The sequence below is a fragment of the Carettochelys insculpta genome, chromosome 3 (assembly GCF_033958435.1).
Source record: "Carettochelys insculpta isolate YL-2023 chromosome 3, ASM3395843v1, whole genome shotgun sequence".
Taxonomy (NCBI): Eukaryota; Metazoa; Chordata; order Testudines; family Carettochelyidae; genus Carettochelys; species Carettochelys insculpta.
The window spans coordinates 22,157,966-22,183,673 of record NC_134139.1 but is presented as its reverse complement, the minus strand read 5'-3'; the positions used below and the strand labels follow the sequence as shown (position 1 = coordinate 22,183,673).

At 43.8% G+C, this 25,708-nt stretch overlaps 1 protein-coding gene across 5 annotated transcripts in view; it reads left to right on the top strand.

The window, feature by feature from the left end:
• The window catches only part of SANBR (SANT and BTB domain regulator of CSR), a 67,451-nt gene that overhangs the window by 27,857 nt on the left and 13,886 nt on the right, over positions 1-25,708 (top strand). For 4 of the 5 annotated variants that reach the window (XM_074989462.1, XM_074989463.1, XM_074989466.1 and 1 more), the window contains 10 exons: positions 2,226-2,284; positions 3,778-3,938; positions 7,844-7,930; positions 8,047-8,157; positions 14,335-14,458; positions 17,329-17,481; positions 18,175-18,320; positions 18,724-18,823; positions 21,342-21,374; positions 24,440-24,539. In XM_074989462.1, coding sequence (XP_074845563.1) covers positions 2,226-2,284; positions 3,778-3,938; positions 7,844-7,930; positions 8,047-8,157; positions 14,335-14,458; positions 17,329-17,481; positions 18,175-18,320; positions 18,724-18,823; positions 21,342-21,374; positions 24,440-24,539 — 1,074 coding nt within the window. The remainder of the gene's footprint in view (positions 1-2,225; positions 2,285-3,777; positions 3,939-7,843; positions 7,931-8,046; positions 8,158-14,334; positions 14,459-17,328; positions 17,482-18,174; positions 18,321-18,723; positions 18,824-21,341; positions 21,375-24,439; positions 24,540-25,708) is intronic. The other variant, XM_074989464.1, reaches the window with a different exon arrangement.

Sequence of the window (25,708 nt, the reverse complement as noted above, 5' to 3'; positions counted from 1 at the left end):
AGAATGTTTGTTTAAAGTGGAAAAGCCATTGCACAGGGGCAATTCCACTCTCTCAGCCTCAGAAGCCTGGTTCCAGTGGTACAAAAAGTCGTCATGGCTGGAGACTTTGTTGGAGGCAGTGGACGACCATGCTGTCTTCCGTGCCTTGTCATGCCTTTAACTCTCCACAGAGCATTGCAGAGCCACCTTCCTGGTTGTTGGATCTCACTGTTGATCTTATCTGTCCAGTCCACCGTAGCCAACTTTGCATGGTGGGATAGGAAAGTCCCTATCTCACCAAAGGTTTCAGACCTGTCGGCTACCGTCACCTGGTTTAGCCTGCCTGTTGAAGCAATTTATCAGGGTGTGGCCACTGCGCATGCTACAGCTTCTTGGAGACATAGGTGAGAGCGGAATGCCAGGTGGGGACCAAAGGTGCATGAACTGCCCCCGAAGAGAGACAAGTCCCCAACACCAGAGGTGCTACCCCTCCCTGGACACACATACAAATTGTGAAATGACTATCTAGGAAGGAGTACTGCAGAATGGGATCTAGTAGACTACAAGTCAATAGTATGACACTGTTGGGAAAAAAAAACACCGCAAACATAATTCTGGGATGTATTAGCAGAAGTGTGGTAGCAAGGCATGAGAAGTAATTCTTCCACACTATTCTGCACCATTTAGCCCTCAACTAAAGTATCACGCCAAGTTCTGGGCATCACATTTCAAGAAGGATGTTGGCAAATTGGAAAATAGAAGAGCAACAGTATTGATTAAAGGTCTGTAAAAGTGACCTAAGAGAGAAGATTGAAAAAAAGTGGGTTATTAAGCCTGGAAAAGAGAAGAAATTTTGAGGAATAAAGAGACTTCAAAGTTGCCCAAGCACTTTGAAGTACCAGCAGGTTAGCCGCGGCTGGATGTGAGCTGGTACTTAAAAGTTTAACACTTTGAAGTTGTCGCAGGGGGAATTTACTTAACGAAGTGCTGCATATGCACCACAGCACTTCATTAATAAACTCCCAACACCCTACTTACCATCCTCCCTTTGAAGTAGGGAGGTAGTGTAGACACAGCCAATGAGTGAGTCCCTGAGTAGTTTAAATGGGAGAAGATAAGCCAATCCAAGGATGTAATAAAATAGATTTTTAAAAAAAAAAATTGGATTTTTATTTAAATTTAATATTTTGATTTAAAGATAATGTAAAGTATAAGTAACAAACTAAATAATTCTGGAATTTCATCTTTGAGTTTACTACAAAACTAGATGTGAGAGGATGAGCTTGCTAGTTCTGAAACCTTGAAGGACACAATTATCAAACAGTTCAGTTCACAAACTACAGATATTAATTTCTTTGCTTTAATAAACTTCTGAACAAAAGTGTGTTTTGATTAACTTTTTTCTTATGTATAGAGCACATTGAAGGTGGTTGTCTTTAATAAAATGTTTAAGTGATTGTTTTGTTCATTTCTAATTGATTTGAATTTCTGTCCAAATAGGGTTTGACATTTTACAAATCGTCAATTGAACAGTTAAACAATGTTATTGCTTTTAAAGAAGTATGTACAGATATATGATATCCTCCTGGTTAGCAAAAAGAAATAGCAGATTAGTGCATAAGCTATATTTAGTTGCAAATCAACATATTTTAATGTTTACCAATGAATGAGAATCAGTCTTTCTTAAGGAAAATAACTAAAAAGTGTAAATATCAAACATGATTAAAATAGATTTAAACTAAGATATCATGCTTTTTGATTTAAATCAATCCATCCTGGCCAGTCCACGTCTCAGATCTCTTGAAAACTCTGTTGAAAAATTCCTATTTGGGGTGAAATGGTGCTCCAGCAAAGTAACGTTAGCTTGCTCTAGCACATATGCTACCCAGGCAAGCTGTTAAAACATGGGTTAGCTGGAACAATGTTTGGTCAGTTAAAATGCTTAACTATGTGTTGAGTTGACATATTGATGAAAACTAAAGACCTGTCTATACTAAGAAAATTGTTATTTCTCAGGATCTTGTCATAACTGTTTGGCGCTGCTGGTATAGATGGGACCAAAATTTTGTTCCCAAAGATCAGAGTCACAACATGTTGGAAAGAGGAACGATAAGAACTTTATTAGTAAAATAATGCCCTTCTTTGAAGAGATATTAAGTCTCTTGGGTTATTCCCAATTTATCAAATTCATAAAAGGAATAAATTAATCTTAACCTTTTCACCTTATTCTGCTGTTTCTCTTTTAGAACCAGGAAATGTCATTTCGATTCTTATTTCTTCCGAGTTTTTGAAGATGGATTCATTAGTGAGTATAAAAAGAGATGAGAAATTCCATTCCATAGTTAAAGTACAATTTACCACCAAATGCTTTCCGTAAACCTTAATAGCTTATTTGCTACGCTTTGATAGTGTGTATAAAACATGGAGGGGAAAGTAGTTCATGTCCCAAAGAGTTCACAATCTAACAATCAGATTCTGCCACATTGCTCATGAAAGGCAGTAATTTAACGATTACATAGTCTCACTGATTTCAGTAGGGCTGCTTGCACAGTAAGGTACTGTACTACTGAATGTGACTGAGAGAGAGAATCTATCTCAAAATGAATCTTTAATCAAAATAATAGCTGATTGCATGGTGTGAACTAATGGCAGCACCTGACATTTGTTAGCTACCTTAAAGGAAACCTAAAGTCCCCACCTTTTTGGTGTTTTGAACCAGTGGCTCTCAGTCTTTCCAGACTGTTGTGCCCATTTCACAAATCTGATTTGTCTTACATACCTCCAGATTTCACCTAACTTAAAAACTATTTGCTTACTAAATCAGACCTAAAAATATAAAATTTTCACTGCACACTGTTATTGAAAAACTGCTTACTTCCATATTTTACCATATAGTTATAAAATAAATTGATTTGATAATATAGTAATTACATTTCAGTTAATAGAGAAATACAAACAAGTCATCATGAAGTTTTGGTTTGTGCTGACTTTGCTAGTTCTTTTTCTACAAGCCCTCATAAAATAAGGCAGATATCTAGATGAGTTGGTGTTCTCCTGGGGGACCCCTGGGTACACCCAGAAGTAGGCATACCACTGTTTTATACTTCATGCCACTTCTTTCCTTCGGAGTGCAATTCTCCATCAGTCAGCATATTTAAGACCCATTCAGTTGAAAATGTGCACATGAAATAAAAGGAGGAAGGATTGTTTAATGATTTTTGGTGTAGATAAGGTGTCTTACCTTTAGTTTTCACTAATACAAGCTACTTATATAAATAGTGTATCTTATTTGCGCTTCATCACGTAAATGGACATACTCATAAAGTAGCTGCTTGATTTTTTCTTTTTCCCATTGCGTAATAATAAAAATAAACAATGCACAGCCAAGTTAAGGAAGGAGTTTAGACTCTTCTTGCTGTCACAATGGTCTGTATTTATTTGCAATTCATGCTAAATATTAAAGTTCACTGTGGTAAAGCTGAATGTGGTGGTTATAACACTGTATATAACGTTAAAGCTAAAAATAGCTTCTAGTTCAGGATCATGAACATTGTGGAGATGGCACTTCCTCAAGATGATTCAGGAGTAGTATTCAGGGTCTAGAAACCTTCAGAATGGCAGTAGTTCAGACCCCAAAATGTGACTGACTTTGTGAGCTTTTTTTTTTTTAAGTACCTTTAATGCTAAGTCCTGAATTCTGCTCCTAAGAAATTTCTAATATAAAAGTAGTAGGTTTTCTGAGATATAGATTTGTATGTCATTAATTTCCATGGTCTTGGTATCTCTCTTCATTTCCAGGTAGAAAAATGTATTCATTATTGCCACAAAAACATGAGTGCTATCATAGCTACCCCATGCAACATGAACTGTGTCAGTGGTGATCTCCTTAAGCGTATAGCTGATCTCTTCACACACAATGAAGTGGAAGATGTGAAGGACAAAAAAGATAAATTTAAGAGGTAACTTTTTTCTTCATCTTAATATTAAAAATCACCGTTGACCCTGTGCTACAGACTTCTCTTTCGTTTTTAGATATTTTGCCAAAACAGTTAAAATTGTTAAAGAATCACTCTGAGGTTAGCAATTTAGGTACTTTTATAATGCCTAATACACAATATTATAAAATGGCTGAAGAATAAGACAGAATTGTAAGAACAAATTAAGGCATCCTAGATAGAAACCAACAAGTGAAAAGGTAACTCTTCAAATGTGAAGAATCTTGAGATTAGGAGAGAACTGAGTAGACGGGATAGTAGGTGGCTATGAGGAAAAACTGTTCGAGTGATCTTTGAAAACAGGTTGGATTGCGAAATGGGTAAGGAGCCACTGACCATAACTGAGTGATGCGAGTAATGTGTTCCTAGCTCCTTGAGAATAAAGAGTTTGGCTGCAGCATTGTGCAATCTTTGAAGTTTTAGAGTTGGAATTTCAGAGGTCATATTTATACATGCTGGAAGATAGATGTGCTGCAGTCGATCTTCCAGAGTTCTATTTTGCATGTCTGGTGAAGATGCGGCAAAATCATCTTCACTGGGCTCAGCCATTGACACCCTATACTCCACACTATCGCGATGAGTAAGGGACATCAGTGTGAGACTAAAGAGGCTCAGACTACCTAGGGAAGAAAGTAGATTTTGATATGTTGATTATAGCTACGCAAATACCATAGCTAGAATTACGTATTTGAAATTGACTGTAATGCCTAATGTAGACCTAGCCAGAGAGATGAAGTCAGTGCTAAAATAGTTGTGATGGAGTACAATTAAAAACCATGTATAAGGACCTCAGCTAAGCCAGGATCAAAATAAATACTAATTATGGTAGTAGACTTGCAGACAAGGAAGATGAGGTAGAAAAGCTTTTTAATTGTTAAGGATTACTGTCTTTAGGATTAAGGAGAGTAACACTGGAAAGTCCAGAGCTATCAAGCGAGTGTGATCTTTGAAGCATTCAGTAGTAGAAAGCTATAGTGAAGGTAAAATCTGATGGTCTAACACACAAACAAAGAGGTAATGTTCATAAAGTGACCACGTTCTTTGGGATGTGTCAGGTTTTCTTGTGATTGTCACCAGTATGTTACCCAAATCTACGTATAAATTAACTACCTAGTATCACCTGCATTGAAATAATATCTAAATTGGTATCTGGCTCTTCTGCTGCGACTGAAAAGACAAAAGTACAAGCGGGCCAAGGAAAGAGACTTGAAGCACAAAAAAAGGAAGAGGTGAACATCCTACCACGTATGCGAAAGGAATGGTTAGAGATGTAGGCTTCAAATTGATGGGTTAGATTGTTGCTCCAAACACCCAGTAATTACAGAAGTATATGAAAAGTCGTATGGAAGACTTGAAGGGTAACTTTACTTGAAATAAGGTCTAGAAGTAACATTTTGGAAAAGCATCAAAATGTTTCTTCTTGGCTACATCTACACTGGAGACAACCTGGGGTTTTGACGACAAAACTCTCAGAGCATCTGTACAAAAATGTATTTTGCCAACAGAAGCTGTTAACAAGAAAGCTGTGTAGATGCTCTGTGGGGCTCTATTGTCAAGAGAGCCGATTGAAAGATCTGTCAGCTTTTATGTGTAGATGAGATCTGTTGACAGAAGTTTTGTCAGAACATCTCTTCCAACAATAACTTCTGTTGATAGATCCTTCTAGTGTAGATTTAGCCCTTGTGAAAACAGTATTTGAGACTTAGGCTACATCTAAACCACAAGTTAGAGGTGTGATTTCCCTGCTTGTGTACCTTCTATCTTAAGGTGTGTAGATGCTAAGCATGGAAAACCTGTGTCTCTGCTGCTGTTGTTCATTGCATCAGCCATATTGCCATTAATACTCATGTTATCTTAATGAGAACTAGTACAAGAATATATTCATGAACAGGGGAATCACAGCTCACACTGTAGATGTAGTGTGAGGGTCCTAAGTGCCACTGAAGTCAGTGGGATTTGATTACTTTGGCTCCTAAGTCACTTGGGTAAAAATTTTCATAAGATCCTAAGTCATTAACTTTTTAATAAACTAATTCTTGAGCAAGTTGAAAACCGTCCAAGAAGTGGTGCCAAGAGCAGAAAAGAGGAAACTCTTACTCCAGAGGATGACAAAGAATATAAAGTTTATTTTGGAAATGAGATAATGACAATTCCAAGTCTGTCAGAGAGATACTAGCTGGAGGTGGCATTATGACCAATGATGGACTAGTGTTCGGTAGGTTTTCTTTGAGAGACAGAGAACGTGCTCTCCAGAATGACAGGGTGGGAAGGAGGTCTTTTTGTAGATGGCAGGCTGTAAAGTTCTTATTAGAGTAACTATATTAATTTTGCTGCAGTATTTTGTATTAGGACACCTAAAGATTATATAAACATTTTTATTACATATAAATACAAATAAAATGTTAGAGGTAGCTATGTCTACATTTTCCCTCTTCTTCAAAGGGGCATGGTAAACCGCGTGAGGGGAGATTACTAATGAAGTACTGTGATGCGTATGCAGCACTTCATTAAGCTAATTCTGCCCCATGGCAACTTCAAAGTGTCAAACGTCGAAGTCCTGGCAGGCGTGTAGCCGCGGTCACTTCAAAGTGCCCACACTACTTCAAAGTGCCTTTACTCCTCAAAATTTTGGGGAGTAAAGGCACTCCCAAGTAGCACAGGCACTTCGAAGAGCCTGCAGCTACATAGCATGCCAGCAATTCAAAGTTGCCATGGGGAAGGATTAGCCTAAAGAAGTGCTGCATATGCATCACAGCACTTCATTAGTAATCTCCCATCACCCTAATTACCATGCCCCCTTCAAAGAAGGGGGCAAATGTAGACATAGGCATAATGTGCAAAGTTGGAAGTGGACCTAGTCCTCTTTTCAGTAGTTGAGATGACCTTAGTGATGTCTTCATGGGTGAGGAAACACCTAGGCTGTGTCTACACAGGCGCAAATCTTCGAAATAGCCGTATTTCGAAGATTACTAATGAGGCGCTGAATTGAATATTCAGTGCCTCATTAGCATTAGGACACTTCCAGCCACGGTGCTTCGAAAGCGGGCGGCTTGGCGCAGCTACACGGGCTCCTTTTCAAAAGGACCCCACACCTTTTGAAATCCCCTTATCCTGCTCACTGATCGGAATAAGGGGATTTTGAAAGGTGAGGGTCTTTTCCAAAAGGAACCCCATGTAGCTGCGCCGAGCCACGCGCTTTCAAAAGCGGTGCTTTCGGAGTGCTGCGGCCGGAAGCGTCCTAATGCCAATGAGGTGCTGAATATTCAATTCAGCATCTCATTAGTAATCTTCGAAATATGGCTACCTCGAAGATTTGTGCCCATGTAGACACGGCCCTAGTGACACCTATCGTCCCTCACCTATCAAGGTGATAGCAAGATGGTCAAGATGATAACAAATTAACATTTCCATTTGTTCTTGAAAAGAGGCAGCTAGTGATCTTTTTACAGGAGTCAATGAAGAGAGAAATGGGAGGGCTAAATGTTGATGGGAGAGGTGAGAGTTTAATATCCCAGAATAGATACCAAGAATCATAATGCTTGGCTTACTGACATAATAAGCGTAAATATGTTCATAAAGGCAGGACCATTGTGAAATCAGTGGGTGTGGAGTTGGGTCCTTTTTTGCAACTTTTTAAAAGTACAACCAAAAACTCTCCTGTAGCCAAACATATGTAGAGGTGGCAGACCTCCACATTGGAAACAAGTTTTCCATGCTGTGTTTCTTAAAGGAAATTTTTGTAACTTTACAAATTTCAATTCTTGAATTTAGCATCTTAAAACTTTTTCATTTAAAGTAAAAGAATGTAATTATAGATTAACTGCAAACAGAGAAAACGTGTATAAATACTGGCTGTATGTCATCAACAGTAAACTTTTCTGCAAGAAGATTGAGAGACTGTTTGATCCAGACTACCAGAATCCAGATTCTCGGGGAAATGCAGCAACGTTGTACAGGTGTAGTAATCGTCTTTTCTTACTTTATTTCTAGTCAGTTTATATCTGAACCATTCACAATCCAGAACAGTGTTGTATTTAATTTTATGTTTCTTTCTTTATTTTTGTTTTGGTAGGTGCTGTTTATGTAAGAAGCTTCTGACTAAAGAAACAGAAAGAAGAGTCCCTTGTGTTCCAGGCAAAATAAACATAGATCAACATGGAAATATTATTTATGTTCACATAAGGTGCTTCATGCATAGAAAACAGAACTTTCTCTGTACATGTGTATCCTATTATGTTTCCAAATGCTACGTATTTAGGCTGTGGCCACACTTGCAGCTCATTTCGAAATAATTTTCGAAATGAGGGGCAATTTCGAAATGAGCAGGAGAGCAGCTACACAGCAATTGCTCATTTCGAAATTAATTTAGAAATTAAAAGGCTTTCATTTTGAAATCGCTATTCCACTCCTGTTTTGGGAATAACGCCTCATTTCAGTGTTAATTTCGAAATTAAATGTGTGTAACCGCTCCCTGGCTGCCATTTCAAAATGAAAAGTCAGCCACAGAGCGAGCCCCTCCCACCAGCAGCCAGAGCTCTATGGCTATCAGCTGCGGGTGCCTTAAAGCTGCAGGGACACAGAAACCCCCTGCAGGAAGCTGAGAGTGTGCTGGCAGCCATAGGAGCACAAGGTGGCCAGACGACACTCCCTAGCACCCCCAGACAGCCACACCCCACTGTGGCCGGACCGATGGCCAGCAGCCAGAACCCCCAGGATCCTCGTGGAGCCAAGGGGTCTGGGTGGCAGGGCTCCCAGGGCTCTGGGCAGCCCCCAAAGAGGAGGGGACCATCTGTCTGGAAGCTGAAGTCCAGGACCTGCTGGCTGTCTGTGGGGAGGAGGACATCCTTCGCAAGATGGAGGGGCGGAAGAGAAATGCGGATGCCTTCACCCACCTCACCAGCAAACTTGCCGCAGGGGGCCACCCCCTCTGGACCCCTGACCAGATCCGCTCCAAAGTGAAGGAGCTGCGGCAGGGCTATGCCCGAGCAAGGGACTCGGCCAGCCAGTCAGGGGCAGCACCAGCCACCTGCCCCTACTTCAGGGAGCTCCACCAGCTGCTGAGACCCAGGGAGGCTGCACCACTCGGGAAGAACCTGGACACGGGGGAGCCAGAGGGGCAGGGAGAGGAGCCCCAGCCAGGACCCTCAATGCCCCCACCCAACTGCAGACGCCGAAGTACCTGCTGGCACCGGGGACAGTGACAGCAGGAGCGAGGGACCACTGTACATGGCCGAGCCCTCGGAGGACCCTAGCCAGGCTACCTCCAACCGGGCCTCCCCTGAACCACCCGAGGAACCCTCAGGTAGGACCGGGCATGGGGTGCACTGGTCATGCGGGGGATGGGGCAGTCCCTGATGCAGTCAGGACAGGCCTGGGCACATGGCCACGGGGCCGGGACCCAGGGATGGCCGTCATCGCTGCCGGGTGGGGCCCCCACGGGGCCATGGGCTGCCATGAGGGTCAGAAGCCTGGGAGAGCTGGGGCAACCACTCTAAAGGCCTCGCGTTGATGGACCCCACAGAAGACAGGCCACTCCAGAGCCCCTTACCACAAGCAGGGTGGGATGGCGGTGGGGACAAGGCCACTGGCCCACAGTACCCGGGCTCATTACTGATGGGGCACCACCCTCTCACCTTATGTCTTCACAGCCTCGGCATCTGCCAGCCACCCCAGCCCCCTGGATGTGCCTGCGAGCTCCACAGCAGCAGACACGGGTGAAGGGGCAACACCTCCCCGGACCGGGCGCCGTGGTGGGAGGAGCCACCACCACAGCTAGGCAGATGGTCTGGCAGTAGCCCACATGGCTGCATGGCGGGAGCAGAACCACTTGCTGTGGGAATGGCTCTCCATGGGAGCGGGTGGCCAGGTATCTCAACACCCTGACCCAGGCCATCGCCAACCGCCTGGCCTAGCCCCCCGCCCCATGGATGGCCTTTCCCACAGCACCCCCCTCTGCCCCAGCCCCCTCTTCCTCCCTGGTACCCTCCTCCACCCTGCCACCTCCCTCTGCCCCAGCCTCTCCCTCTTCCCCGCCCCAGCCTCTCCCTCTTCCCCCACCCTTCCTCAGCTCCTCCCTGTTCCCCAGCCCTCCCCCCCACGCCCCTTCTGCCCTCCCCCCCAGCCCTTGCAGCTCTGCTCCCAGCCAACATGACCCCAGCCGAGCGGCGGGAGCTGGCGTGCTGGCTGTGGCCAGGTGAGCCCTGCCCGTCTATGGCTCCTCCCCATGAGTCCAAGCCCCTAGATGCCTCAGTCCAGCCCTACCCCCCTGTTGCACCTGCCCCATCCCGGCCCCGCCGTGGTCCCCAGACCGAGGGCGATCGCAGCTGCAGGGGCCATCGTGGCTCCCGACCAGCCACTACAATGGAGGATTGAGGCCCCCCACCTCCCCGTGTATATAGTTCACCCCCATCCCCCATGTAAATAGTTCCCCTGCCCCATAAATAGTCACATGTTCTTTCTGTTCAAAATATAGCACTTAAATTTATATAACGGTGTATGTGTGCTGCCTCGGGTGGGGATGGCAAGGGCGGTGCTGGTGGGGCAGGTGTGAGAACCAGGGGGAGTGGGGCCAGGTCATGGGGGGCCCCCAGGTAAAGGTCTCCCGGAGGGCCTCCCACACATGCACCCCGTCCTGGTTCATCTGGCGACATGGGACCGCACCTGGCTGCTCATAGTGCGGCACGGCCTCGGCTGCCCAGTGTGCCATAAAGAGTTCCTGCTTGCTCTCCATGAGGTTGTGCAGTGCACAGCAGGCACCCATGACCGCGGGCACGCTGGGCAGGCCTACCTCCAGGCACATCAGGAGGCACCTGAAACGTGCCTTCAGACAGCTGAATGCCCGCTCTACTGTGTTCCTGGTGTGGTTGAGGTGGGCATTGAAGAGGTCCTGGCTCTCATTGGTGTGTCCTGTGTAGGGGCACATTAGCCAGGGCTGGAGTGGGTAGGCAGCATGCACAACGATGTACAGGGGCATGGTCATGTCCCCCACCGGCAGCTCCCGTGGGGGGATGTAGGAGCCCTCTGCCATCCAGCAGCCGAGCCACGAGTTCCGCAGGACGCGGGCATCATGGGCCCTGCCCGGCCAGTCCACACAGACGTCGGTGAAACATCCTTGGGCATCCACGAGGGCCTGGAGGACGACAGAGTGGTAGCCCTTGTGGTTAATGTACCGTCCCCGGCTGTGTGGTGGGGCCCAGATGGCGATGTGGGTGCTGTCCAATGCACCGATGCAGTTGGGGAATCCCAGCTGTTGGAAGCCGGCCATGGCAGCATCCACGTCCCCAAGGCGGATCAGGTGGCACAGGAGGATCCTGTTGATGGCGGTGACAACCTGTAGGGTAGAGGGCACAGGCGCTCGTGAGTGTGTGGTAGCATATGGGGACCCCACTCCCCAGGGCCCCGCTCGCTGGGACCCCCCTCCGTGGGACCCTCCTCCCAGGGGCCCCACACCTTGGGACCCCCCTCCCCAGGAATCCACTGTGGGAGTGTGGCCCCAGGTCCCTTACCTCAAGGAGGACGACCCCGATGGTGGCCTTCCCCACCCCGAATTGGTGGCCAACCGAGCGGTTGTTGTCCAGGGTGGCCAGCTTCCACAGAGCTGTGGCCACTCGTTTCTCCAGGGGGAGTGTGGGCCGCATGCGCGTGTCCTGGTGGTGAAGTGCTGGTGCCAGCCAATGCCACAGCTCCATGAAGGTGGCCCGAGTCATCCCAAAGTTGCAGACCCACTGGTCGTCGTCCCACTCTCCTAGGACGATGTCATCCCACCATTCCCCACTGGTGGGCTACCACCAGAGGCGACAGCAGGGCTGGAACGGGGTGCTCCGGATGCAGCGTGGGGTGAGCCAGCAGGAAGTTGGCCACATGTTGGGCAGCATGTAGCCTCATATGGCATGCTGTCAGGATGGCCATCAGGCTGGCCATGATGTCCAAGGTGTCCCCGTCAGTGAAGTGCTGCAGGTCCATGGCAGGCAGTGGTGTGGTGGCTAACCAAGGCTCTGCCGAGTGCTGTGCTGGAGGTTGTGTGCTGCAAGCAGCCAGAGTCCTCAGCATGTGCACAGAGGATGTGTTTGGGAGGAGCCCTTTAAGGGGTTGGCTCGCCAATGCTCCAGGAAGGGCTTGTCAGCCATTTGACGCTGCCCTCACCATTTCCTGCCCTGTTATTTCAAAATGAAGCTGTGGCAGTGTAGCCACTCCATTTCAAAATAATTGGGAGTCATTTTGATGTTGCCGATCGCAACGTTGATCTGCATTTCTTGTGTAGTCATTTCCATGCCACTTATTTCTAAATGGCTTATTTCAAAATAACTGATAGGGATAAAACATTTCGAAATTACTCTCTAGTGTGGCCACAGCCTTAGATTAACTAGTATAGTAGACCTTCAAAGTTCTGAATACCTGTGGGGGGCGGGGATGGAGTTTGTTCATAATTCTGAAGTATATGTAATTTTCAAAAAAGCATTGTGGTGATTCTTTTACAAGATTACAACTGAACATTGACTCAGTACAGCTTTGAAACTTTCCTTTTTAGAAAGAAAATGCTGTCTTCCTTTTGTTAAGTGGTTTGTATTTAATGTAGTACTGTACTGTATTTGCTGCTTTTCTTTTTTGTGTCTCTGCTGTTGCCTCATTGTGTACTTCTGGTCCCAAATGACAAGTGACCAGTCAGTTCATGATTCCTGTATTTGTAATTCTTGAGGTTCTACTGCGCTCCATACAATACAAAATTAATCTATCATATCTACTCACAAATTACCTCAACTACTTCTTTATTCTTATTGCCTTTCTTAGGTTCATAAAAATGGAAAGTTACAATGTTAGTTTGATCTCAATTGTGTGCAGAGTCTTGGAGCAAATTTTGAAAGAGACAATAGTTAAGGACATAGAGGTGAACAGTAATTGGGATAAAATACAAAGTGACTGCCTCTAGATTCAGTCTGGCTGTCAGCAACATGATACAAATGAAGGTTCATGAAATTGCAAATGACTGCACACTTGCATATAAACACTGCTCATTTGCATATTTGCAGCAGAAAACAAGCAGTGTAGACATAGTTCTGCTGGCAAAAAAATGTTCTGTCACCAGCCACGTTATCCCTGATCTTTTACAGGGATGAAGGGCTGGCAATAGAGGATGTTTTTGCTGACAGAACCACATCTACTCTGCATGTTTTCTGTTGCAAATGAGCAGTGCAAATATGTAAATGAGCGGTCATTTGCAATTTTACGAACTCTCATTTCCATCATGCTGCTGGCAGCCAGACTGAATCTAGATGTAATCTGAGTTTAGAAAAGGTTGATGATGCCAGCCCAACTTTATTTTCTTATTTGACAAGTTAACTGCTTTTTAGACAAAGGCAGTGCAGTCACTCTTTGTGTTAGCACCAATTATGCTTGCCTTTGTACAAATACAGGGTAAAAATTTGATCCTACCCTTAAGATTTTACATTACCGAAGATGGGATGAAGTTAGCATGTGAAGGTGAGAAAAACTGAATTTGTATCTTTCGCAGGCCAGATTGCCTCACCACTAAATACTCTTTCTTTTAAAAGTCAGTTTCTCTCATTTTTCAGTAGCAGGCGATCTAGAAAACTGTATAATAAAGTTAAATCTAAATTTAAGATTTTTTTTTAAAAAAAAAGCCTCAATGTACACAAGAAATCAACTAACTTCACAATCTTTATGTAACCATTTCATTGCTGCCTATTGTATCCTGATAGGCAGGAACAAATGTATTTGCAGTGCAGTGCATTGGGGAACCAGTTACATTGCCTTTTGAAGTGCAGAGTGGAATTAAATATTAGTATTTAAAAAAATCATTGTTGTGTTCCATTACAGCAGAGGCTAAAGGCAAAGGGGTTAAAATGTCCCTGAAGCTTTGTGTGTTCTATTTCTTTTACTCCCTAATATCCTCCAAAAATTTGACTGTTGCAGTTTTCCCCTGCCTCTAGATACCAAGGAAGATGTTCAGTAGCCCAGGAAGCAAGAGATCCAGAGCCTATGTGTGTGTCTCTTTCTCTATTTGATGGAAAACATTATTATGTCTAGTTCTTAAGACTTTCATAGCTTGTGAAGGGGAAACATCTGATGTCTTTGAGTTGCAATGTCCTGAAATTCTTCTTACATTAATGTAAGTGTAGTGAAAACCCTTGGCAATAGGTAATAGTAAAGGTTGCTGCTTGTTGTCTGAATGTAATGTTGATTGTCCTACAACTTGTTTTTGCTATGGTAGATCTTCTGCAAATCTGTATTGTTCTTTTCCCACCTTCACCTTGCTTTTTCTCTGCAAAATTTATTGATACAAATATGACTAAAATTTCTTCACAATCTAATATGCAGCCTGTCTGTTTACGCATTATTACAGAGATAAAACTTGGGATGTCCACGAGTACTTGACGAGCCTTTATGAGGAATTAAAATCATGGCGAGATGTGTACTGGCGCCTTTGGGGGACTGTCAATTGGCTGAGTTGTTCAAGATGTAATCAAGTGGGTATTATTGTTTTCACTACATTTTTTTTGTGCCAGCATGGGAACAACACCAAAATACACATTTGTATCTGTGAGTAGAGGGGTTTTACTTTAACTCATTATTAAAACCTTTTTTTCCAGCAACCTTACTTTGATAGAAAAATACCTTCCCCAAATTTAATCGACCAATATTGTGACCAATAAGACTTTTTTCCCCATAGCTTCTGGAGTGGGAAACGTGATGGGATTTATTTGGAAAACTATGTCAGGAGTCATCCCCACCCTACATTCTCAGTGCAGAAAATGGGGCCCCATGGAGAATTAAACACCTTGCTTGTAAACAGGCTTCACTTTAAAACTTCCCAAGGTCACTCATTCCTGGACTTTAGAAGGGTTAGCTGACACCACCCAGTGAGAAAACACCCCATAATTTCCCCAAGCAGGCATACTCGGACGTCCTCTTGTAGGGGGGACCCCCAAGCTCTTAGCTCTCCCTCAGAAGAGCAAGCTTAGACAAAGAGCTGTAACTTGATAGACAGCTTCTGGCTGAAGGTAGATGCACACAAACCTTTCCACAGAAAAGACCTTCATAGGCATTTGCAAAAAAACTGTGGTTTAATCACAGAACAAGAAGAAAAAAAAAAAGATCATGGGTTGCACGCAGAGAAAGTATTTCCCTGGGATTCAGCTTAAAAGTTTCAGGGGAAAAACATCAAGTTAAAACAGTAACACAAAAGAGAAAAACAGCAATCAGTAACAAAAACAAGGTAAAATGCCTAAGCCCATCTAAATTTAAAATAACCAAAAATCCTGAAAGCGTCTAACTATACATTTCCTTTTTACTTACATCACTATGGTTGATTCTGCAACAGTTAGGGTATTTTTGATTTCAGTTGCCTGGGAACCATCTCCCAGTCTGGGTCTTTCTCTCTGGGTCCCTAGAGACAAAAGACCCAGGAGCTGCAATTGTTCTCAGTTTAAACAGGATTACTTCACTCCCCTTACAGCAACAAAGGGTCCTGTGGCACCTTATAGACTAACAGGGAAGTTATGAGCACAAGCTTTTGTGAGCACAGACTCACTTCATCAGATGCTGGTCTTGGAAATCTGCAGGGCCAGGTATAAATAAGCCAGAGCAAGGGTGGGGATAACAAGGTTAGCTCAGTCAGCAAGGGTGAGGCTTGCTACCAGCAGTTGATCTGGAGGTGTGAGCACCAAGGGAGGGGAAGCTGCTTCTGTATTTAGCCAGCCATTCGCAGTCTTTGTTTAAGCCAGAGCTGAGGGCGTCGAATTTGCAGATGAATTGTAGCTCAGAAATTTCTCTTTGGAGTCTGGTCCTGGAATTTCTTTGCTGTAGGATAGCTACTTTTAAGTCTGCTACTGTGTGGCCTGGGAGATTGAAGTGCTCTCCTACGGGTTTTTGTATATTGCCATTTCTGATATCTGAGAACTAAGATATAACAGCATTTGTTCCAACCCCTCCGACAGAGACAAACACCTACAGGATCTCTACAAAGCATTCTTGAAACTGCAATACCCACCTGAGGAAGTGAAAAAATAGATCAACAGAGCCAGACATGTGCCACGAAGCTTCTTACTACAGGACAAGCCCAAGAGAGAAACCAACAGAACACTACTACCCATCACCTACAGTCCTCAGCTAAAACCTCTACAGCGCATCATCAGGGATTTACAACCCATCCTGGACAATGATCCCCTACTTTCACAGGCCTTGGGAGGCAGACCAGTCCTTGCCCACAGGCAACCTGCCAACCTGAAGCAAATCCTAACCAGCAACTATACACCGGACCACAGTCACTCTAACTCAGGGACCCATCCATGCAACCAACCTCGTTGCCAGCTCTGCCCACATATCTACACCAGCAACACCATTACAGGACCTAACCAGATCAGCCACACCATCGTGGGTTCACTCAGCTGCACATCTACCAATATAATTTATGCCATCATGTGCCAGCAATGACCCTCTGCTATATACATCAGACAAACTGGACAGTCTCTACGTAAAAGAATGAACGCACACAAATCAGATATCAGAAATGGCAATATACAAAAACCCGTAGGAGAGCACTTCAATCTCCCAGGCCACACAGTAGCAGACTTAGAAGTAGCTATCCTACAGCAAAGAAATTTCAGGACCAGACTCCAAAGAGAAATTTCTGAGCTACAAGTCATCTGCAAATTCGATGCCCCCAGCTCTGGCTTAAACAAAGACTGCGAATGGCTGGCTAAATACAGAAGCAGCTTCCCCTCCCTTGGTGTTCACACCTCCAGATCGACTGCTGGTAGTAAGCCTCACCCTTGCTGACTGAGCTAACCTTGTTATCCCCACCCTTGCTCTGGCTTATTTATACCTGGCCCTGCAGATTTCCAAGACCAGCATCTGATGAAGTGAGTCTGTGCTCACGAAAGCTCATGCTCAAAACTTTTCTGTTAGTCTATAAGGTACCACAGGACCCTTCGTTGCTGTTACAGATCCAGACTAACACGGCTACCCCTCCGATACTTCACTCCCCTTGGCTTTTCTGGGATTCAGTCTACCTTAGGAGATCAACCCTTTCCCTGCACTCATTCATGACACAGCTGTTGCTATGTAATGTTGTAATGTTTTAAACTCCCTCCTCATGTTCCCCGCTCCAAGTATTTCAAGTAGTCAGAAAGAAGCTCGCACTGGAATATCTGAATTTCAAATGAAAAGTGTATGACTAAATTATAAACATGAATCTCTGACCAGGTTTTAACCTAACTTCTGTGTGAGGTAAATAATTGATGTATATCTAATGCACTGAAAAGTCTGACTTTGACCAGCAATGAGGACTTAGACAGAATACTATACCATCATCTCTTTTTTTTTTTTTTTAAAATAGTCTTTCCTATGTACCGAGTTTTCTCACTGTCAGTACCACGCACAACCAGTTCTTTTTCCTGGTGTGGCAAGTGCACTGGGTACCACTGGCATGGGAATATATCCTTGCTGTAATCAAAAAGTTCTTCGATTTGATCCTACTCCACTTCCAAAGGTACCACTTTAATGTTACTCTTTTAGCAGTGACTCAGCATAGGGCTAGATCATGAGGTAAAGATCCTCCCTGAAGTAGGGAGCAATTCTCAGGAGTGAGACTGATTCACTGCAGGCCTTCTGAACTCGCTGCTGCTCTGGAGGGAGTACTGAATCTATTCACAGTGTATCATATGTTCTCTGGCAGGCATGTTGGGAAATACTGCCCCCACTTGCATGTGAGGCCGGGGGTGTGTTGGCTCTGCAGAGTTGCTTTCCCTTCATGTGCTGCTACCTGTGATGCAGATAGCTGGAGTAAAGGAATACCTGTTCCCTTTATGCCATTTGCCACCATGTAAGCCAGACCATAATTTGACCCATAGATAATTAATGCTGGAAGTAGATGTGAAAGGATGTTCTCTAAAGAATGGCCCTGTAAGCATAAAAGAGAACTATCCCTGTGCAATGCAAGTTCTGCTTCTCAGGCAGTTTAAAAACAAAGTTCCCATTTAACTTTCATTGGCGTGGGGTCAGGCCCATCAGTTGAAATAAGCAAGTTGTATGTAGCTCTGTGTTCTGATAATGATGTCTAGTGCTAAGGATTCTGAAAGTTCTGAGGGCTGCTAGAATATAGAACATATTGCTGCAGTACTTCGTAAAACAAGTTTTTGTCGTCAGCCAATACATCTAAGCTAAGATCTCTCTCTTGCAACAGGGCTGTAAAGTGCGGGATCATGTGATCGGTTTACCAGCTGGAGGTGAAGGTGGGGATACTCTGCCATATCAAACTGCTAAAATATTGAATGATCTGCTTCAGCATAGAGATGATGTTGTTGTACCTTTTTCTAAAGATCAGAATAGGTGAGAAAATTGAAATAAAGCTGCTGAAATTACTTAATATTTGCCATTAGCACTTGAGTAAATTCTGTTTGATTTTTTTTTTCCCATTTTAAGCAGACATTGTCGTGGAATTTTTAAAATTTAACTAATATATTTCCAGTGTTTTAGTTAGAAATCAGGACAAGAACCACAATTAGTGTTACCTGTCACATTTCAAGCAAACACTTAGAACAATTCTATCTCCATAAAAATTCAGTCTTGCCTCTTTTCATATTTTTTTATATAGTCATTTCCCAAAACACTTGACATATAGTTGTTCTGCAGAATCTCCCAGTGGGGAGGGCAAAAAAGGTCAGATTCTAAGCTTTGTAAAATAAAAACACTACTCATTTTCTTATGTTTCATGAGCTTTTCTTCCTTATAGTGATTCTGGGATTGGGCTGTGTGATGAGAGAGGGATTGAATGTGATGTGCTGGTAGAACCAAATATACTGTGGGGGCCAAAAACTGGAGAAATCAATGCTGTGAGTAATTGCTGCTTTTGTTTTATTGTTTGTTTCTCTCTGTCAATAACTTTAATGCAGATGCTTAGAAAACTCATCCAATCAAGAGACCCACTGCTGTCTTAAAATAAGTGACAGAAAACTCTAACCTAGTTAGTTCTAAAACCTGGTGTTTCAGGGCCATTGTCAGCTAATTTAGTGCCAAAATACAGGCTTAGTGGGGAGGAGGGATGATGGGGAGGATTTTGGTTTTGTTTTTTTACTAAAGCTGTTAAAATACAATTATTTAATGCCCACACATTTACACCACAGAGACCATTCTGAAACTGAAGATAGTTAAGTACCCAACAGTCCTCTTAATACAAAGTGAATCATGCAGAGAATATGTTATGCATGTGCTCTGATCTCCTCAGAGTGGTTTGTATTACCCAAAGTGAATTGGAACCTGGATATTTGAAAGGCTGCCATGTCAAATACAGATATACTGATGAGAAAATGCTCTATAGGAGTTGTTATTATTAAGCATGGTGGAGGTGCTCGCAGAGGATTCACTATTAAGGCTTCTTAGCTTTATTTCCTGGCTGTTTGGTTAGCCTTTTTTTAATTTTTATTTACTTTTGTTGTAAATTACATTGAACATTGATGAAGATTTTTAAATGACCCATATTAAGTATAGCACTTAGATATTAACACTTTTTTATAAAACACAATTGCCATCCTATTTTCCTCCTAATTGTATTTGTCACGCAGTCTGATACTTTGTAAACAACACCTTCAGTGCCAATAGTACATGTTGAAACCTCCTATATGGGACTTCTGTGTTTCTGTAAGTCCCAGAGTAGCCTTGTATAAGCAGCCTTTTCCAATGGTAAGCAGATGCCGAGGTCGTTAGTTCAGTCTTCTGTTGTTAGACTAGATCAGGGGTCTGTAACCAAAATAGCGAGAAGAGCCATTTTTTCAAATTCAGTTACAAAATCCATACTTCAAAAGTTGCAGTGTACACGAGTACGAGACAGTCTTTGGTAAATAATGTCAAACCATGCTTTTTGTAACCCCTATTTTAAGAACAGTGCACACACAATGATTTGTACCAGTCAGAAAATTAAAGTACCCCCATCTCTAGGCTTTACCCACCTCAGCCCCCAAATCCACCCCGTATCCACAAGCTGTACCCCCTACCTCACCCCCTCATCCCCAGGCTTAATCCCTATCAGCACCATATCGCACCCCCCATCCCCAAGTTTAACCCACCTCAGCCACCCTGCCCCAGCCTGACCACTGAACCCAGATCTTACTTGGACACCCTCTGTTCCCCATCCCCATGGCTCTGGGTCCCCCTGTCCTGGGTTCCCCCTGAAACTTCTCAGGCCGGAAAGTGCCTGCAGCTTTCCCAGCTGTTCCACATGCAGCAGCACTGGTGCCAGCCTCCCTGGTCCCAGGACTGGGCAGGGAGCTGGGCCAGGTGCTGGAGGAGCTGACCTTGCACCACCAATGCAGCTCCAGGCTCCGGCAGCTGCTGCAGAGCAAGGAGAAGCTGGGGGGTGCCGCACTGCACAGGAGGATGCACTGGCCTCACAGGGAGGAAAGCTGTGCCCACCCCACCTATTCCTCCTTAGCGCAACTGGGCAGCTCTGGCAGGGGCCAGGTGCAGCTGCATGGCTCCGGCTAGGGAAGACTCAGCCAGCCTTCCCCCTGCTCACTTTTCCCACATGCAGCACAGGTGGCTCCCTGCGCTGCCCCGACTGAAATAAAGGAATTAAATTAAATTAGTTTTAACTCAAACTGTTAAACCAATTCAATTTACTTCCATTATTTCAGCGGGGGCAGTGCAGGGAGCTGCAAGAGGAGTCAGGAGCGGCAATGGCCTGAGCCACAAATGGCTCCTTCAAGAGTGGCAGGTTGCCAACCTCTGGACTAGATTATTTCTTCCAGTAATACACCACACACCTCTTTGCTGTCCATGAGTCAAATCCAACACAAGTACACCCTAAGCCAAGTTGACATATATCATTATTAATACTAACCATAGTGCAAAGATCATTTGTAGTCCTTTTATGTTTTTGTACTCTTCGTGCACTGCAAGTCTGTAACTTCAAAATAATACAGCACTGGCCTTGAACTGCCAGTCTCAGGAATATTCTGCCGAGACAAAGCCACAGGTGTGTCCTGGAACAAATGTTTGCAGATGCTGGCCTTGACAGACTATTGTGACTATTTCAGGAAATTGCTACCAGAATGTAAGTGTTTATTACTGGCTACGTAGGTATTAAAACATAGATTCTAAGATGATTTACCTAATACTTTAATTTACTATGTCTACATTTAATTAAACACTAATACAGATTTCTTCGCTCACTTAACAAACCTGAGTAAAAATTCAGTGGGGCTATTCGTAAACATAAAGTTAAATGTGTATAATTCTCTCAAAATCCAGAAAATAGTTCACTAAAACAAATGCTCCTTTTTTTTTATAAATCCATTAGAATATCTTTTAGTTTCACAGTGTCTATTAACCACCTATCTACCTTTTTCTCTCTAGTTTCTTTCTCTGAAAAACTGGAGTCTGCAACTGGTTAGTGAAATAAATAGTTCGTCCATGCTTTGAATTTAAAATGTTTGTTGCTCTTTTTTGTTAATAACCTTAACATTGCTGCCATTTTTCCTATGTGTGCTTTAATTTTTGAAATACAGGATAAAGCATATGTGGGTGTGAGTTCTAAATGCTATGGCTACACTAGCGAGTTTTGCTGACAAAACCGGTGCAACGTCCACACACAAAATGCATTATGTCAACAGTTTGTCAGCAAAACTCAGCACTTTTGCTGGCGGCATTCTGTCTATTAGCCATGAGGCATAACACTGCTGTCAACAGATTCTGTCATCCCAAAAGCTGTGTAGGTGCTCTAGGGGGTGCCTTCTCTCGACAGACAGTGCAACCAGAAAAATGGGCAGCCCTGTCTGCTGTGCTTCTGGGTGCTGTTTTGTTGATAGAGTGGCCAAGCAGTCCAGCTGCTCTGTTGACAGAGCAGAGCACTCTTCTGTTTGGCTTTTGTGTGTGGCCACACTCTGACAGACATTTTCTCGGGAAATCTCTTCCTATAGTGACTTCTGTGGACAGATTGCTGTGGTATAACTGTACCCTCTATGTCTGGAGATCGTGCAGTTATTGCTGCTTTGTAAAAGTAGCAGATCTGGACATTAAACATTAATTTAATAAATATCTTGTTTAAAAATACCTTTCATTTTTTCCAAATGTTGCAATGAAGTCTTTAGGCACCTGCAGTCCTGTATATTTTCTTCTTTCCTGTTATTGCTGAGTCTTCTTTGCTATTCATTGTCAGAGGTTATTCACAGTTGGAAAGTCCTGGGGCTGGCACTCTCTTAATTTAATAGGACTCTGAGACTGACGTTCCAAAATGCTACACCTAACTTGCTAACTACAACAAGTAGTAGCTAATTTTTTTCAAAAAGGAAAAAAGTATGTTTTATTCCACAGTGTGGTAGAGATTTTTATGGACTAATTTTAAAAGAATTACATTTTCTTATTTTAAATCCCTTTATAAATAATAAACATCAGTCTTCCAAACTGCACTGTGCTGAGGACAATGGCCTAACTTTCTAAAATGACTAATGAAGTTTGGTGCACAGCTTGAGACCTCTTTATAGGGGCCTGATCTTAAGTATCTAATGGAGTACCCAGAATCACCAGGCATTCTTGGAAGTGTAAGTTGATGATCTCAATCCTGCACTGTTGCCCAGTCAGAAAGCAGCCATGCTCCAGACGCACCCCAGTGCGTCCTCTGTTCTGGGGCTTGTAAATGGGGTGGCCTACAGTTGGATATGTTAAGAAAATTGCCTGGAATCTGACTAAGCTAATTTGGGGGCCTATTGTATTATTCTATTATTGCAAAAAAAGGTGTCTCAGAGCTGAAGATCTGGCCCAACATAGGATAAGCAAACAAATGTAGCTATCTCCATAGACAAGCACAATGTGAAGCACTTGAGTACCCCTTTCCATATACAGTGCCCTGTGTGTATACAAATTAAAGAAAGTAACATTGCACCTTCATTTTTAATTTGCCTTACAGACTCGATTGGGTCTCAGCTGTGCTGGACACTATATGTAGGAACAAAGGCCAGGGCTATAAAGGGCTTTTATTGTAAAATGCAAAGAGGATAATATAACCTAATGAAATTAAGAGGGTGGGCTTCTTTTGACGACCTACAAATAATGGTGATTTTGAATCACCTCTGTGGGTGCAGGCCAGTTCAACTTCATCTCACTCAACCTTGCATCCATTAAGTAGCTTCAAACCAGAGATGCTCATCCCCGTGGTAGAACAGATTGCATTGTTGCAGTTCTCCCTGACGTCTAGAAAAAGGTCAGAACCCAGTATATAGAAAACGCGTAGCCAAGAAAGCCTGAAATTATAACAATATGCCGTTGGCAGCTGTTGGCAATCTATGAAGCTTATCTATTAGCTAAAAATGTCTGGAAACTAACTGAACAAAAATACAGGTTGCATCTCTGAAAATTGGCAGTCTCTGAACGTGGGTCTTTGCCCACAAAAGCTTATGCTCAAAAATATCTGTTAGTCTGTAACGTACCACAGGACTTCTTGTTGTTTTCGTGGATATAGACTAACACAGCTACCCCTTTGATATTAGTCTCTGGTCTGGCAACATCTGGGGTCTGGCAGGACCGTGGATGCTCCTGGATCAGAGAGTCTTGAGGCTAAGGGCAGGAGAGCCATCCGAGCCCAGGGGCAATAGGGTCAGCAGCCCAGCTGGTGGCAGCATGAGACCAGGGCTAGAGCCCCACAGCAGTCCACAGTGCCAATAGGAAGCAGAGCTAGGGCCCCACAGCAACAGGAGTCTGGGCCCCACCAGGAAACAAGCAGCAGCTGGCTGAGCAGTCTAGCCTGGCAGAGGTGGGGACAGGCAAGGCAGGTTCCTGCTGAGGTAGTAGCCTACCAGCAGCATGCAGTGGGTTTGGGAATTGGTGGCAGGAGATTTCCCCAGATCCAGCAAACTCTCATTTTGGGTTCAGTCAGGTCTCTGTGGTGCCAGACCAGGGAGGTCCAACCTGTAGCTAACATCAGCCTTGTTTATATGCAACAAAAAACTTAGATATGGGAAACCTGTAGGGTACGTCTACACTAGCCCACAACTTCGAAATGGCCATACAAATGGCCATTTCAGAGTTTACTAATGAAGCACTGAAATACATATTCAGGTCCTCATTAGAATGCTGGCAGCCACAGCACTTCGAAATTGACACGACTCGTCGCCGCGCAGCTCATCCAGATGGGGGTCCTTTTCGAAAGGACCCTGGCAACTTCAAAATCCCCTTATTCCTATCTGCTGTTAGGAATAAGGGGATTTTGAACTTGTCGGGTCCTTTTGAAAAGGAGCCCCATCTGGATGAGCCATGCGGCAGCGAGCCGTGTCAATTTCAAAGTGCTGTGGCTGCAAGCATTCTAATGAGGCACTGAATATGTATTTCAGCGTTTCATTAGTAAACTTGGAAATGGCCATTTGCATGGCCATTTTGAAGTTTTGGGCTAGTGTAGACATGGCTGTAGAATTTAAGGTGACAAAGAGACCTTTGGTGGTATTTTTATTCCTGTTGCTTAGAAACAACAGTCCTTACTATCAGAAGAGGAGGAGTATACCACTGGCTCAGAGGTCACGGAGGATGAAGTGGGGGATGAAGAGGAAGTGTACAAGAAACCAGGTACAATTTCTGTCTGCTATTACAAGAATCCTTGCATGCTAATTAAGGATTAAACACAACATAGGAGTTTTATTTTTTGTAAAAGAACTTCAGACAGAAATATATAAACCCTATCACAAAATGTCTCACCTGAATTTATATTTTTAGGGGTTTTTTTCTTCTGAGATGCATATCAAATACAGATTTACTTGTATTCTTCCATATGTCAACTCCAGGTCTCATAAATGGGAAGGTACACCTGTCCAATGTTCTCATACGTAGGAGACAAATTAAAGCCATATTTTGTGTGGTCTGTTTCATTTACTGAAAGGGCTGCTATCAGAGCTGTTTCACCCCTCCCATCATCTCCTAGATTAATGTTGCAGAAGTGGCACTTCAGATTACTAGCCACATAGCTGTGTCCTCTGCAGCAACTTTTGCAGAGTCCCAGGCCTTCATTTGCACACATCAGTTACTGATCTTCCCTTCTGTTGGTAAGGACGAGAAGTGAAAGACAGGCTGTCTGAGTTCTCCCAAGATTGTACTGATTCTTCCCCTCAGCTGCACAGTCTCTCTCATAGATGCAAAGGCATAACATGGCCTTCAGGGCTGGCCGCTCTCCTGGCCACCCAAGCAGGACACAGACGGGAAATTCCGAGAAAAGTGTGAAGACGAATGTGGCTCTTAGTTTCCATTTCTATGGATAGGATGTGAAGAAGGGCCTTGTTTTCAAGTTGAGTGGGTGGGAGAGAGAGATTTTGGGAAAGAGAGGGAGGGCTCTTAGGGCCAAGAATACAGACCTGTCCTCTGTTATTAGCATAGTGGGTATGGGTTGGAGAGAAATATGGAGATTGGTGTTGACATGAATAGAGAGAGAGGCAAAATTAAAGAGTGCTTCTGGAGAAGTGATATCCTTGGAGAAAGGAAACTAAACATAGGGATGGAGAAACCAGTCTTCACAGGGGAGAGAAAGTCCAGAGTGAAAACTTCAAAAAGCTTTCCAATAACTTCAAGACTTCTGGTCCCTATTTGCCTTCTGAGGGATGTGTTCTGTGTATGCATCTCTACACTCAGGAAATGTATATCATACTTATAATTTCCTTGTACGATAAACTTCAGCTCATGCATGCTGCTTCTGGGAAGCATGTGAATGGGTTTTGCCGTTGTGCTTTGTGGATATTTCTCCTACT